This window comes from Aulostomus chinensis, chromosome 15 (genome assembly GCF_037954235.1).
Source record: "Aulostomus chinensis isolate RoL2024-O1b breed Wild chromosome 15, RoL_Achi_v1.0, whole genome shotgun sequence".
In the NCBI taxonomy this organism is placed as follows: domain Eukaryota; kingdom Metazoa; phylum Chordata; class Actinopteri; order Syngnathiformes; family Aulostomidae; genus Aulostomus; species Aulostomus chinensis.
In genome coordinates, this window is record NC_141334.1 from 25,883,963 (window position 1) to 25,901,019 (window position 17,057).

A 17,057-nucleotide genomic window follows, 5' to 3' on the forward strand; every position below is an offset into this window, starting at 1 on the left:
TACTTGTTGCACTTTGCAGTTTGGCCTTGGTGTCTCGCAGTCTCTCTGTGTTTCCACAGATCCACCAGAGCCCCAACCGCCGCCTGCATCGCCCCCCCCCCCCATTCCCTACTGTTACACCGGCCTGCGCTCCCCTTCCATGAACCAGTCTGCCATCCAGTCCCCCATCAAGCTGGCTTGCTCTCCCTGCCCCCCCTTCCAGATGCTTCCTTCTTCAACTGTTATTAACATTTCCATGTTTCCCACATTCTGCATTGTAAACTGTTTTCTTGTCTGTAACAACATCTACTGCTCGTCTGTCCCTCCTGGGTGAGGGATCCCTCCTCTGTTGCTCACCCTGAGGTTTCTCAGATTTTTCCCTGTTAAAGGTTTTCTATGGAGTTTTTCCTCAGTCGATGTGAGGGTCTGAGGGCAGAGGATGTTGTTATGATGCCATGAAGCCCTTTGAGACAAACTGTTGGTGAAAACGGGCTATAAAAATAAAATTGCCTTGCCTTGCCTTGCCTTGCCTTTTCAGAGTGATGCTGTCTTTTCCGGTATGAGAACATGTAAAAGGCAAATAACTTTCATAAACTTTAGTCTCCAAAGTAATCATTTCCATGCTACGTTACCTTTACGTCCACATGAACGTGACACTTTCCTGCTCTGATGTAAGACAGCAAGCAGCTTAGCCACAATAGAATCTCTGCTAAGTTCACTTAGCACCAGAGTGCTGGATGAAAAGCCATCTCGAAGAGTATTGAGCGGTTTCATAAAAGCAATACAATGTAGTGATGATTCTATAACTAAAGGCAAACCCCCGGAAAGTCCTCCAGTGGCCTGCCCTTTCTTTTGCCATAAAAAAACATTGGAGTGCGATGGATGAGACAGCGCTCCAGAGCCGGCTTCATGCAGGGAATGCTGTGTGCTCGCTGTGCTGAGAGTCAGCACCAGCATGCAGCCAAGGAAGGGACAAGTTCAGTTATTACAGGGCAGCTGAGGAGCAAAAAGGCAGGGGGGCAAAAATAAAAAGCCTGACAGAAATGTGTTTGTCTGCTGGCTAAAGATGTTTACTTGTAGTGCTTTCATCTGGAGGGATTTCCAGTGATGATTGTTACACTACAAGGTTTATTTCTGCAGTGGTGTTCCTTGCAGGTACAAACCGGGATCAACCTCCAGCTGGGACCTTACAGACGGATGTCACATTACAGAATAAACCAACATGAGGTGTCTGGGGAATAGGGCTGGGCTGTACGACCCAAAATGTATATCATTGTCTGGATGCTCTGTATCTCAGAATATCTGTTTTTCTGAAATTGTCTGAAGGGATGAAGCTCTGGTATTGCAGTTGGAGGACAAGTATTACAGTACTGTGCTCTTTACTGCGACGTGTATTTGTTTGTCCTGTGAAGGGAATATAGCTTCCCAGTCGTCTTGAGGCGTGATGCTGATGTCCGCCTGACATCAGAGTGTTGTACTGACTACTCGTTATTGTTCCTCAAGAGAGACTCGTAACTTTTCCACCTGGTCTTTGGAATGTAGTGTAACAAAAATGGGGCTAGCTTAGCTTTAACTTCCGTGAGTAACGTTGGGTCCGTGAGGATGGAGCACCTGAGAGTGGGGGAGGAGGAGGAGGGAGACTGTGGAGAGGAAACTAACATAAAAGGAGTATCAGGTGAAGCCAGACATAATCTGAGAGAGGCTGCTGGGAAGATGACAGCCCTGTACCTCCCCCCTTACAGTGTGATGAGGCTCAGGGTGTATACAAACAAGATGGCCCCCATGTTCCAACACCAGCCACTGAGGTACAGACATCCTCGTGCTCTGCTCAAACTGTGGGGGGCATTCCCAGTTTGAACTAGTTTTAGTTTCATCTCACGATTTGTTATGGATGTCTTCATTTTCATTATGCTAAGTGCAGACACTGGTTTACTTCCACTTCTGCTTAATGGTTTAAGTTGGACTCTGGCTCAGACCTAAAGCTGCTCCGGCTCCATTCAAACTCCGACTGAACCTCACTCAGGGGTCTCATTTATTTTAGCCTGATCAAAACTCTAATCAAGTACTGGCATGCAGTTGTACTGTGTGGGGCTGGACTAGAGACACGCATGCATGACTGTTCTCCAGCACTTGGCTGGAGCTCAATCACACCTCCTTTCATGGAGCTACTGTGAGGACCTGGGATGCTCTGCTGGGCTATCCTCATGCTTTTAGAGAAATATCTGCGGTCAAAGGAGGAAGTGACATTTATTGATTTCATCGACTGACATTCAGACATTTGTCTTAATGGATCAAGTTTTTTAAGTCATGTGTGTTTCCTGTGTAATTACTAGGGAGCAATGGAAGAACCAGTACCACATACATGTGGACACATAAATATGCATTAAAGCGATAGAACAATGCATTAAGGTACCCAGATCGCTCATGTGTGTTAAGGTTCACAGCCCCAGAAGTCACATTTCACACAGAATAAACATGAGCTGTCTCCTGAAACACTGAACTGATATAAGCTTTAATGTTAACGGCCATTTTCAACGTGTGAGAGTAAGAGAGGAAATCGAAGGTTTGCTCTGTGTGCTGGAAACAGCTGATGCCCCCATTTAACGCTCATGCGTGTTTCTATCACTGAGTGAGAGTGTCTTCCTCACCTTGCTCATCAGCACTCAGGTCCAGGGTATCAAAATGCCAATTAAAAGCCATGATCATAACACAGGTGTTCCTTATGATGGGTCATTGAAGGTCTGCAATCCCCCAGATTTGTCACGTCACAATGACACAGATGTCACAAGCCACCGGGAGGAGGTTTGGCTGAATTGTTGCCATGTCAACTCCGTCAATTGCTTCGATTGTAAATGTTCATTTCCCCACAGTGAGTCACCGTAGAACTTGGTTCCAGCAGCTTGGCATGGCAGTCAATCACATGCCTGCAGAGTTTGTGAAGCAGGGAAGTGCACAAACTCTGTGCTCCCTCATTTATGATTTAAACAATAAACCAAAGCCAGCGGATGATATTCAGCCATGCATCAACGATGGTTGATGGCATCGGCCGTACCCAAGTGTCATTTAAAGAATACCAACTGATATATCAGTCTGACGATATTTTCCCCTCAATATCTGTATCAGCGCAACTCCAGTAGCAGCTCTAAACTAAAGTGTGTAATATGCTGCACTGTGTCCTACAAGTCAGTCACAGGACAGTAGTGTCCTGAGTTCCCCCATAACCCAGCGCTCACACGGGGCCACCAGGGGAGCAGCGGCAAAGTGATCAAACCAACGACTCACAATGAGGCAAAACCATTGCAGTGGCGTTATGCTGATCCCTCACAGCAATATCAGCTGGTTCATGTATATTTTCATGCAGTAGTACTGCAACCAAAATGAATACTCCTTATTGTGCGCATTCAAAAGCCTGCAAAGGCAGCAGTTAGACTGGAAGCACAGTGGGTTGATGCAGCAGAGCAGTGCTGGCAGGTATTAGAACACTGCAGACCAGCACAGAGGGAGGCCTTGTATTGCTTATGAATTCACAAATTTGTTACAGGAAGATTTTGTCATTTCTCACATCAAAACTTTCCATTGCAGCTCCTATAATTGGAAATTTGTGCCCAGGATGTGGCAGAACCAAGGCTTCAGCTGCTGCCACTGTGTTACAGCAGCAGTGAATAAGAGAGAAACATCGTGGCTCTTTAATTGTTAAAATGATTGAAAGGCTTCACGTTGGGACAACCGTGCATCTACGCATTTATGTTGACTCTGTCACCCCTCGTCCGTCTGGTCTGTTCCTTGGGATGCATGTACTGTGCATGACAAAGAGTTCTCCGATATTTTCTGTCTTGCCGTGTGGCTCAACTACAATCGGTCCACTGCCTGAGTGCAGTCACTGTGCCCTATATTCCTGAGGGTATCAGCTGACAAGGTCACCAGGTTGATTGATGTTAGCCTCCAGAGTCCTTCTCTGTGTACAGGTTCAACACCAATCTCCATTTCTGAGGTGTGAGAGAGTAGAGTGCCTGTGGGGAAGAACAGCACTAGTCTCTGACTCTCCCGAGACCCTCCTGATCTTCCTCTGCCATAAAGGGGACAGTGAATACTGCATTCATTTGCAGCTCTACAGTGTTTCAGTGTAACCTAAATCTTCTCCATATCACAGAATGTGCCTGGAACAACTCTTACCAAGTTTAACACACGGAAAACAACTGTGTTCACTGCATCCAGTTAGTTGGGTACTTTTGTGTGTAACCAGGCTCCAGCAGCATTACACCACTCAGTAGGTTTACACACACACACATGCAGCTCCATTACTCTCATTATCCAGGTATACCTAAGCAAGGAGGGAAGTATGTATGGTGGCGATTTGTCCCCTTTCAGCTGGTTGCAATCCTACTCTCTTCCGCGTCACATTTGGCATCAGGCATCAACCCAGTTAGTGTCTCCTTGGCTGCTGGCAGGTCCTGCAGAATGTCAAGCTGATTGGAGGCTGGCTGAAGCGTATACATGCACGAATTCAATTCCCACCAACTTTTTCCACCATGGAAAGATACTGAGTGTTAGACCTCATCGAGTGCCATGCTACTGCCTTTCAGCCCCTCTAACAAAATACACAACTCCCAACATAAAAATGACAAAGTCTGCATCACGACTAAAACTTTGCAAACCTTTATATATTTCACAGACGCCAGACAGAGTCCAGCACAACTGGCAGTAAATCCTAATTCTTCCTCTCACTTCACCTTCCTGTCGTTCTCTACCACGTGATGTCATAAAAGCAAGTATTCATGAGCAGATCTGCGACATCTTCACTTCACTCTTCCAATGAAAGCGTCAATATTTTCCTGCCTGAGGACAGTCAATCTCAAACTCCACCAGCAGAAGATTTTAATCCAAAACATGAGAGAGCAGAGAAATTGATTTTACAGCTTCTCATTGGTATTAGCAATACCTGAGCAATACCTTATTTCTATTTCTATTTTTGGCTGAGTGGCTCCAGGGATGGTGAGGACGGTCAGCCGGTCGATCCACCAGCTATCTCAACAACTTGCTGATGACTTGTCACGAAATTTGGTATAAATATCCACAGTGTCCAGAGAAATAATCCTAGTGATCCTCTGTACTTTACTGCCAACCTGACAGCAACATGATGAAACACGTGCTTTAGGTACACGCCGTAAACCCACCTGCTGCTGCAGTGGCTGTGTTGTCATGTGACTAAGTGTCTACATATGATTGGTAAATCATGGTAAAAACATAGCAAGCAGTATGTTTATCTCCCTCATGGCTGAAACACATTGGGCATGTGTCAAACCAGCCACCCTGATTGTTGTCTTCAGAACTTGCAGCCACGGAGACGCGTCGGCACCTCAGTCTCCTCCTCCACACCACAGCACAGTGATCGGTGCCGTCACCTGACACATGACATATGACAAGCTGCCAGCTGGCGGAGCTGGTGTGTAGAAGTGAACAGATCAAATAAAAAAAAATCTAAGAATAAAAGTATGAATGGAACATAGTCAAATGTTACAGAGTGAAGTATCATTCTCTCGTCTCATAAACACCCAGGTTTATGATAATAATAATCTATTTCCATGATCAGAGCCCATACGTAATCATGTGCGCCATGGGAAGAAGTAACTATTCATATTCATATTCAAGGATGTGCACATCACCGCCGCCTGCACGCAGCGTCTCAGTCACAGTCCTCACACGCCCCAACACATCATCACTGTCACAGTCAGTCTCAGCTGGATCTCTGAGCGGCTCCTACCAGCCTGCTGGGTCATGTGATTCCCAACCAGATTATCCAGGTTTGCAGGTTTTTTAAAAGTCTTCATGTTGTAGGCGGACTGATGGAGTGGATGGAGATATGGAGCTCTCGTGAGGGCTCCAGCAGACGGTTACTGTTGTCCTTAATGTAGCAAACGTATCGATGTTTCTCTGATTAAAGCTGCAACTAAACATCTGAAAAGTAGTTTAGTGTGTCATTGTACTGACTGACACAGCACAGACTTGGAACTGGTGAGTCGAGGTTGTTGGCTCACTCTCCCGTCACTGACACACACACACACACACACACACACTGTTGCTGTGACATGCAAACCTGTTCAAGCAGAACAACACCAGTGTTGTGTTGGCGTATCAAAGCTCAGCACTGGCCCTTGTGCGGATCTGGTGGCTGTTTTTAGTTTCAAGTAAGAGCTCTGCAACATCCAGATGGCTGGGTTACTCGAGGTCAGAGGAAAGGACAGATATGATCCATGGGAAAGTATAATTGGAGATGTGCTTCCTTGTCTGTGGGAGAATATGCTTGCCTATTGTTTGATTAAAACCCTGGCTGATGCTTCTCAGCATCAATTAAGACTTAATGAGATAGCATCGTGAATTATACATTGTGAAAAATACTCAATGTTAATTATAATTTTATGAAAGTGAACCAGTTTTTTTAAGGAAGATTTCCTGTAATAGTTGCAGTGTCTTTCCAAAGAAGTTCTAGAATTTATTCTCACAGAAGCAAAGAACCGTTCTCTTGTTTTCTCTCCACTGTTGCTGAAATCTCAAATGGTGCAAATGGCCTCCATTCAGGCTTTGCCAGTAGTCTTTTGCTAAATGTGATGTAGTCTCTTTGTGATTCAGCATGAGGTATCTATTACAACTACTTAATCTAATTACATGGCAATTTAGTGCAGCTCCACGATCCAGACCTCAAATGCAAACGCGGGGCGCTGGTGCTAATTGTTTGTGGAAACTAATCGTGATTAAAATTGATTTCATCATAAACGATATCAAAAGTCTCAGCGCTGAAGGCCACTTTCATCACAGCTCTAATGATTGGTGAATTCCATTCGATCCTGAAACAGAAGACCTTGAATTTACTTTGCTTTACAATTAATGGATGTAGAGGAACTAACAGAGAGCAGTGGCCAGGCCAGGGCAGTCGGTGGGTTTTACCTTGAACGATGAGATGCACCTTTGTAGATTTGGGTTTCTTGTTTGTGAGGATGGAGCAGACGTAGGGCCCCTCGTCATGAACGTCCACGTTCTGGATCTTGATGCTGTACTCTGTGACGGCCGTGTTTTCCATCAGGATGACGCGAGGGTCAAGAGACCACTTCTCACTTCCTGCAAAGAGAATGGTGGTGCGATTGAGCCACGCCACTCTCGATACTTTGCTGTCCACATTGCATCTGGAGGGAATAGAGTGAGAGGGAGAGGGGGGAGAGGGGAGAGAGAGCATAAGAGGGTTTGTTTGCATCCAGCGTATTTCTGCTTTGTTAATCTCTATGAAATGTCTCCAAAAATGAAACCAGCAATTTGTGAGAGGAGACTGCTCTCTGGGAGCCTCTGTATAGCAAAGGGTGAAGAAGCCAGTTCTTCGATCTGATCTGTCGTCCATCACCAGCCCTCCTATGGGAGAGCAAAAGCGAGGAATCTACATTTAGAATTATTTGGTTTGAAGTTGTCCCCCTTGTTTTGCATTCATTTGATGAAATTCAGTTCTGTTCTCCTTCTATGTAGATTGAGAGCTTATTTCAATACAGCGAATCAAGTCATGCATGAAGAAACAGCGTGGCGTTCTATCAAAGGCAGCACAGACAGTCACACTGAAGCTGCAGAGCAACAGCAGAGCCACAGACTGTGAGCAACTTCCCACATTAGCTTCCCTGCAAACGTTCCCTTCTTATCTAACACACAAACATCAGCACCAGTCTCGTCCTCTTCTTGTTGAACAAGCCACCAAACAAACAGTCGACTGAGGAAAGAGCACCGCTGCAGCACACTGAACACCACATAACTGCTGTGAACCCATTAGGTGCTGGCCTGTTCTTGCTTCCCTGCCAGCAACTCACTGTAACTAGGAGCTGCAGCAGTCCTCCATTCGGTGCACCGTGATGGCAGCCAGCCCACCGCTGTCCAACAAGACAGCAGAAACTCCCTCAAGATTTCCCCAAAGATCCACGCCTTCCTTTTAATAAAACACAGTTATCAACCTCAGCCCTCTGAGACCCACATTTTTTGTCTTTCTTTTAAAATTGTTAGAATTACACTGTTCTTTACTTTACAGAAGCTGAAAAGAAAAAAAACCCCAAAGCAGCTGGATTTAAACCTCTGACTGTCCTTGAGAGAATCATGTACAAGGTGCACTTCCGTCAGGAACAAAAAAGTAAGAATGAAGGGTGTGATTGTGATGTTTCATTAGAATTCCTTTTGACACATCAATTCAAACCTCAGGGCCCAAAACACTCTGACAGGCTTGAAATACATCTTTTCTATTAAAAAAAAAAAAAAAAAAAACTAAGAAAAAAAACATTAAAAAAAAGTCACCATTTATTGTTGCCAGAAGTTGCAAAAAGGAAAAAAGAAAAAGATTGATTCAAACTTTTCAACTGTCCTTAAAGAAATCAGGCACTGACGGTGCACAGTTGTCCAATGAAAATGCATCCCTATGAGCCACTACGCATTTCTGTTAAACACTTCTGGGCACTACTGAGTATCGAACACACAGTTTTTAGGTACTGTAAGAAAAATCACCAGAGAAATGCTACTTTTGTTCTTTTCTTTGTTATGATTTATGGCATTATAACTGTGTTATAGAGTTCAGAGGACACGTTGAGTCCCTCCCCACACACACACACACACACACACACACACACACACACACACACACACACACACACACTTCCAGCCATGATTGGACTGTTTCTATAGAGGTGCAAGACTTTAGATTACTGTGAAAAATGAGCCCACAGTGCGTACAACTGATGGGAGAAAAAATAAAAAATCCACCCCAACTGCTGGTGGTTCAGAGGGTTAAGAAACTAAAACTTACAGCAAGTCAACAGAAGTGAAAATGACTTTTGATTACATTTTCATTGTGCTTGCTTGAATTGCCTGGAGTTTTAGAAGTAGACAAGCGTCAGAAAAGAATGCAGTGTTCTCAACTGATATGGACAAACCAGGGTGTGTACCGATTTGAAACGACAACCAGACGCTGGTGGGAATGAAATGCATCCTTTGTATACTTCTCACCAGAGATATTCACTGACTGCAGACCACAGAAATCAAGTGCTTCCAAACACGAACACATTCAGGATGTGACACGCAGCGTACCAGCCATCCAGTAGACACAGATAACGCGCTCGCTGATACTGACACCATCACCTGATCCTCAGAGATCAAGAGGCCACTGTGTCAGAGGAAGAGCCAGCGCACCCTGACATGTGTGCTTCATCTCCCATCAAACATGCGCTCGCACACAACTGCAAAGAGTGCATCTCTAAAATGAGATGATGCAAACTGAGTTGATTTATACTATTTACGGACCAGTCTCAACACCAGGAGGTAACCCTGTCAGTGAGTCTTTGACCTGCGATGAGAGGCTCCACTCTGAATAGTTAAGACACGTTCAAATACTTTTGTACCTCGTCTGTCTCTGAGATCACGTGTCTTTACCTGCTGCAGTATTTATAGCTGTTACAAGCGCCATACGGGAACATTGTTCATTCACGCTAAATTATTTTGTGCCCATCTGCAGTGTTTATTAGGGCCTGAGCCCCGAAGGAGCAAAGACTCTATTGTATCTATTCTGTTTCTTTCTTCTTTCTTTCTTTCTTCTTATTCTGCCACTTTAGACCTCAATTTGACCCCCTAAACACGCTCAAAAACCCACCAAATTTGGCACGCACATCAGGTCTGGTAAAAAATTAGATAAAATGTAAAAAGTAACCCCCAAAGTGCCAAAATGTGCTCCACAGCGCCACCTAGGTATCTAAAAGGGGGTGGCACAGCCTGTAGGAATGTTGAAGCGACATTGAACTAAAACTTGATGAAAGGTCTCATCAAGATCACAAATCCTACACTGACACCCCGGACCTAAATCCAACAGGAAGTCCACAATATGCACATGAAAGCATGACTTTGGGCCGATTTTGGACCCCGAACAAACGCTATCCCCTCTGAGGGTGTTAATGGTATCGCCTTCAAACTTTAATACAGGACGTATGACACTGTGCTCAACAAAAACTGTTAAAATCGTTGTAATAACGGTTTGGAGCCCTGAAAGTTGCTGTGCCATTGCCCCTTAAAATGTAAACCAATGAGGAGGAAATCTCTGGACAGAGACTTTGTGTCTGAGGGTTTTGACGTCTGAACCACAAGTCTGACCACTTTCCAACCTGGATCACTGGATTCAGGACAAATTTTCCTACTACAATGTGAATTCTAATGTAAGATTTGGCCAAAGTCATGGGATTTACGAAGATATTTCACAAGAAGAGTGCTCTAAAATCCTCATCAAACTGACAGGGCAAAAGGGGGAGTAGGGGGGTGAAGTCAGAGCTTTCAGCCCAGGTCTGAAAACATCGACGCGCTGACATAAGCCGCCCTTCGACTTTGCCGCACCCTGACGCACGTTAGGGTGCGAAGGCCCGTTCAACGCTGCTTGCAGCTTTGATTTTCACTGTTTCACCGCATCCCTAGTTTGTACACTGAGGTTGATATGAATTAATATCATCTCAGTATCATCATTGTTATCATCTTTGATATTATCTAATGTTATCTTTGATCAAGGACTCTCTTCTTCTCGTATTCTGCCATTTTCATCAGAAGGTTTGTCAGTTCCTGTTTTATTTTGTACATCACTTCCCTCTTGTGCCTGTTTGCTACACTTCCTTTTTTCTGTTTCCTGCCTTTCTGGTGTGACAGCATCACTTCATCAGTCTTAGTCTGGTTTCCCGCTGCTGGATCTGCAGCATCTGCATATTCAGGATGGATAGTTTCTTGTTAAAACTGCAAGCAGATGTTTTGGAGTCTGAAAATATTGCACAAAATAATGAAATAATTTTGTCAAGTACCTGGGGATTTGCTGTCTGGCTGATTGGGCTGTTTTGTGTTTCTCACTCTGCATGACCTGATTTCCAGTATGTCAGGTTGGACCCGCTCCTTCCCTCCTGTACCTGGTGTAGTAAATGTTACCGATCTTTATTGAATTCTGGCTTGCCGAGTCTTCCATAGCATAGTAAGAGCTAGCAGGCAGATGGTAGCTCAGCACCGGGGGCACTGCCAGGGATTCTGGGCCCCTTGGAAAGATACCATATGGGGCCCCGTCCCCCAACAACCTCAGGAACCCAGCTGTTCCACTCAAAGCTCTACTACCGTTGCTGGTCTGCAACTCTTGTAGCCCAGTACTTAGCTGGACACATTTGCGGACAGTGAACAGTGAAAACAGTACAGTACCAGAGATGCTGCTATTTGATTCAAAGCTCACACACTCTATAAACTTGTTGACGGTATAACACACATCCCTCAGTGAAAAGCAGTGGGTCAAATAAAAGCCTCATTCGCTAATATTCAGCCTCATCCTCCTCTAATGTCGCGGCATTAACAGATTTCTGCTCACCTGCAGCTCATGAGGCTGGGGGGGGGGGGGGGGGGGCTGCCTCTCTCCACCAAGCTCATGGAGGGGCAATGATTCAACAGGAACAGCTAGTTTTATGTCTGCCTGCCTGAGGGTGGTGCAGAGGTCAGCGCTGTTGTTTCACAGCAAGAAAGTTGTGGTTGGAGCCCCATGACCATGCATACATTTGGTAATGATGTCACACCCTAACAACATGAACCTGTCAGAGGCAGACATTGCTAACTTGATTGCTACTCTTTCTTGGCAACTGTTAGCTTAGTAGCTTAGCTGTCCATTAGAACAGAGGCTTCCTCTGGTCCTAGCGTGTGGTGTAGAGCTGCTGAACCAACTGACCATGGTCTTGCTCCTCTGTTGGTCCGACAGCACTTGAGATGACACTGAAGAAAAGCCTCACATGTCTCAGATCAGCACGTGTGGCTCCTGAGCTCCTGGCCAGTGATACACACAGATACACCTGATACATCTGACACACCTGAGCCAAGACATGTTGATGTTTTAAATAACTGTTTTACTAAAGGAAATTCACTTTTTGAGCCGCACACAGTTGTGCAGTGGTCCTCACTGTGGCCCCCCAGCAAGAAGGTTGTGGGTGGAGCCCCGGCTGCAGCACGGGGTCTTTCTGGGTGAGTCTGCATGTTCTCCCTGTTCCTGCTGGGTTCTCTCTGGTACTCCAGCTTCCTCCACAGTCCAAAGACATCAAGAGGGACCAGGTTAATCCAGACTCTAAATTGACCGTAGGCGTGGCTGGGAGAGCCAATGGTTGTCTGTCTCTATGTGTTGGCCCTGCCATGGACTGGTGACCCGTCCAGGGGGAAGGCTGCTGGGATAGGCTCCACCCCCACCACCCTCAACAGGAGGAGAGGGGGAACATGGAGGGATGGAGGGATGGATGGATGGATGTATGGATGGATGTCTGCATTACTATCACTTTAAAGAGGGTCTGACTTCAGATGGTAAATATATACTATAAAGATAACTGTTAGCATGCTAGCTGGCTCAGCTGTCCCCTGCACACTCATGGACCAACCTTTGAAAATAACAGCCTGGGTGACAGACTGCCACCCAGTCAACACTCTCTCCTGTGTTTCTTGCTTAATTTGCATTCACAATGGACAGATTTTTCCTTGGATGGCAGCAGCAGGGACACGATGGGCTGGATATAACTGGCACACCTGAGCTGGTGTGCTGCCTGGCCAGGTCGGACCAAACTATTTCATGTAGAGAGGGGAGAGCAGAGGTTTGCTTTATTTTACCCAGACATCTTTAAAAAGAAATTGTTAGTTTTAAAGTGCTTTGAAACACAATGATCTATTTGATAGTGGGGCAATAATTATTAAATATATTAAAATAAAATAAATTCCTAAATAACTGGCTTAATGTTAATACTTATTAGGTCCCCTGTTGGTCGTCGCCCCTTTAGAATCAAGATATATGTTTTGAGGTACAATATAAATGCATATGTTTTACATAAAATCCAAACAATTTCATATACGTTTCTAAAACCTGTCTTGTGTCTCTGTCTTCTTTCCACCTGTCCGTCAGGAATAATAGTCCCCAGTAACTCGGACTTTGACAGCTCAATTCCATTGTGACTTTGTTTATTTGTGTCAGGTCTGCTTATTTCCCCTGTGCCTCATTTGTTTCTGTCACAGCTTTTTATTTTTTTCAATTTTTGCATCACATCTTTTTTTTGTGTTTGCATTGCAGTGAGCTTTCCCAGTCACCGTATGAATGGGCTGGTGCTACTTTACAAAAGAGAACAAAAGAACTCTTGAGTGATTTGATCCTTTAATCTCAACAGTGTACAACAAGAATTGTGGATGAATGTGGAACATCTTCCAAGTTCATGCAAACTCACAGATGTGAGGAGATGAATTCAGTGAGAAAAGCGTCAGCGCCTGACTGATCATCTGCTGCTCTCAGCACAAGTTATCGCACACACAGTCCATATGGGGCATCGACCAGGGAGCAGTGTTTGCTGGCCCATAGTCCTCACACACACAAACACACACACAAACACACACACACACACACCTCAGAGCAAAGTGAGCAAAACAAGACATTTCAGATTAGCCTGACTGGAGTGTAATGCAGGCGCTCTGTATCTGCTGCTGCGTGCAGTGAAATGGATGTATGAGAGGAATTTGGACTAATGCGCCTGCATACGTTAGAAGACTTGCAATCAGACACCCGACTGACAGTAAAGACAGCGAAAAGGAGCTTGTGGGTGATAGGAGGAGGGCAAAAAGACATAATGTGAATCCATCAAATTAAGCCGGGCATTAGCTTGCGTGATTGGAGAAATGTTTCATTCAACTCACACTGAAGTTGAATGGTGTAAACAGCGAAGCTCCAAAGAAGCAGTCAAAGAAGAAGAAAATGAAGTTGTTGTAGTTGAACCTCTTGTGGGTTTGGAGGCTGTGATGGTAGGAGGGAGACGCGTCATCATGACGTCAAACAGGCGTCATGCTGCTGCCACAGCGCCACCGTCTTACCTCCTGTGACACGGCGTGTCACCGGAGCACTTACAAACGCTGCCCCCTCCCCTGGCCCCATGAAGAAGAGAATTGAGAATAGAGGCGCATGAAAAGAAACTTCCTGGAACAGTTTGATCACTTCACTGGAGTCTCATGAGCCACTAATCTTGCAGGTTTGTGTTTTGGCGGCACTGGTGACTCTGTCCTCTGGAGGGGGTCATGAGCTCAGAGCAGTAGGAGAGAAGGAAAGAGAACATTTACTGTCATTGGTTTGCACTGTGCTTCCTCTCTGGTCAGGTTCAGGCACAACAATTACCAAAAGATCATGGTTTGGCTTAAAATTAAGAAAGTATGGCTGAAAATTTTGCAACATCTCCTTACGTCACCAGCATGGTTAAAAAAACACAGCTACATTTATGGGGGAAATGATTCGTCCTGCACGATAGAAGTCTGAGCAGACTTTGGAGTTGTGAATGACATAGCTGCTGATGGACACTGCATTCAAGATGCAGCTTGATCATTTTAATTACAAAAAGCTACATTTTTCAATATTGTAGAGCTACAGTGTTAAAACCAAATGTCCTTGCACACGTATATGGCTATATTATTAAATCTATTTCTACTTTTCCTTGAAGAACCACACATGACCCACTTATTCACTCGAGGCTTCCTTTGTGGAGTGAAAAGCTCCGCTATCCTGGCAAGAAACAGATCAAAACATGAAGCTAATACCACAGCTGGCACAACAAGCTGCACATTCTTCAGCCAAAAAAGCACTCACCTAAGTGTTTCCTTCATATATAAATATCCTGGGTCAAAAAATGTAAATATAGAATGTAACCTCCCTCTAATGCGATTCCCCTGGCAAATGCAGAGGTGGTAGAATAGCATTTGGCTGAAAGCACGCCAAGTCCCTTTGAAGGAGGAAAGGCGAAAGGTGAAGGTGCACCAAGAGGACACCTCACTCTCTCACAGAAGTCCTCCCCCGTAGTTGCCTGGTGAACATGGCAACGGAAGCTTTTGTTGCATTCAACCTCTCTCTGCATGGGTAAGGTGCACAAGCTCACGCTGAGAGCTGTTCGCTTCAGTCCTTCTCTGCTAGCTAGCGAGTCACTCCTGTGGAGCTACGGGGGTTAAGTGCAAGGGCATCTTGTCAGCAGCTGCTACAAAAAAAAAAAGCAGCTTTCTTTTCCCTGTGAAAAACTGTGATTCCTGAGCTGCTCCTGTGATGCAGTCCGCTGACCTTCCAGTGTGTCTGCAGCCATTAAAGTGGGATTTCTTTGAAATAGCATTTACCCAGAGCGACGGCGCTCCGCTCAAACGTGATTTGTTTAGTCAAGCCCATCCGCGTAGCTTGTTTGTGGCCGCAAATAATGAAACAACATCCAAAGAGGATGGTTCTGTTACCTGCTTTGTTCTGTACAGGTTAAAGGAACAATTGGTAGACAAATATAGTTCCCAGCAAATGTTTTGCACACATTATATTCTGTAGATGCTGTGACGCGTAGTAAGACGGCATGTGGATATTTGCGAAATGTTTCTGTTGTATTTCACATTTAGCCCTGAACTTCAGTCCGTTGTGGTGGAAGAAAAACTCTGACATCTCTGGACTTCAGAGGAAAACTCCCAGACTGTACAGGACCAACATGGATGTTCAACTGCAGTAGCAGCACTGCAGAAGCAGGCTGACTGGGAAGCGTGATCGTTGGAGTACGACACTTAAATATGTGTTGCTGCAGTAATACAGCACAGTGCGCTGCACTTAGCTCTTCTTCATAGGGGGTGTTTAATCCATAATTTTGACAAGAGTTTTCTCCCAAACGAAGACAAATTACAGACAAAATGGCACATTAGGTCTCAAACCATGTAAGACAGCAGACAACGTCCAAACTGGCTGCACTTTTAAGATCTAGTACTTGGAGAGAGGCCAACAGTTGGAGGCGCTGTCAGAAACGGCCCTGTTCTAACACTCAGCTGGCAGTCAGGAAAGCTTTCTCAATTATACTCCGTGCCAAAATCGTTCAAATTATCCACATAGTCACCTTCACTCCTCTCTCAGACCATCTGTCCTGCCTGTCCTGAGCGATGAGGGTCTTTTATCCTTCAGGTGGAGGTAAACTGCTGAGTGCTGACCTGAGGAGCCGGCGCCGCTGTGCTGGGCCCTCAGTTTGTTTATGGATTGTTCACTTATCTTAAAGTCCTCTCTCGTCTCTGCTCAGGTCAGCCAGTTTACCCACATAAGGGACATTTCTCTGACTACCACCATGTAGGTTACTATTGGACAGAAGCTTTGGAAGAGGAGTGGAGGAGGCTTTGTACAGGGCTGAGACCTCCCCCACCACGAATGCTGTCCCTCCCCACAGGATTAAGTAACTGGTCACGTTTGGCCCGTGTGACTCCAGATACTCCCATGACTGTCGTTCACACTTGGTACGACTCCAAACACTCGACTCCGGCTGGGAGCTAAACCCATCGAGGGATTGATGACTTTGACAACGACCCCACTAAAACCTGGACCTCCCCTCCATCAGTCAGGCGTCTTCAAGTAGCTACAACTATGTTCAGCCCTCGGCCAGCGGCACACCAACCCCTGGGAGAGGCCTCGGAGCACATTTTTTCGTTGTTCTCAGGGATTTTTGGTGATGTCTTACAGTTAACGGTTCCTCAGGAGAACTTTTGATAATTCCTCTAGAACCAACGCAGCCCTGACTGTGGCGTCACAGTACAATTCTTCAACTAGAGATACATTACTTGGTGTAATCATTATTTGTCGACCCTAGATTGTCAAATCTGAGAAGAGCTATAGTTCTGTGGCATCACTGTTGGAAGTACGAGACACAAACACAGCAAGAGCCAAGCCCCATCGCCAGCTAGAGTTTTGCAGGTTTAATTTCCTGCCACTGCAATCCTTTACACAAGGTGATTACAGATGAAGTCCATGTAAAGACAAAATGGTGATGCAGATGACTCAGCACAGATGGTACAAAAAGGTACATTTGTTGAAAGTCGCACAGTTTCCTCTTGCACAACAAATATATTTGAGGCTGAGTCAAAGCTGGTCTGATTCCAGCTCCTCTTGTCTTACTTCTTGTCTTGTGGACACATCTGACAAAGCATATTTTGTACAAATCCCTAAAATTAAATCAGCAAAATCTAAATGAAATCCGGTTGCTTCCTGGAGATGAAGGCACATT

The 17,057-nt window shown here is 45.2% G+C and overlaps 1 protein-coding gene across 2 annotated transcripts in view; it reads right to left on the reverse strand.

Moving 5' to 3' along the window:
- Window positions 1-17,057, reverse strand: part of opcml (opioid binding protein/cell adhesion molecule-like) — a 400,369-nt gene that overhangs the window by 123,134 nt on the left and 260,178 nt on the right. For both annotated transcript variants that reach the window (XM_086179279.1, XM_086179277.1), the window contains one exon: window positions 6,922-7,157. In XM_086179279.1, the coding sequence (XP_086035405.1) occupies window positions 6,922-7,157 (236 nt within the window). The remainder of the gene's footprint in view (window positions 1-6,921; window positions 7,158-17,057) is intronic.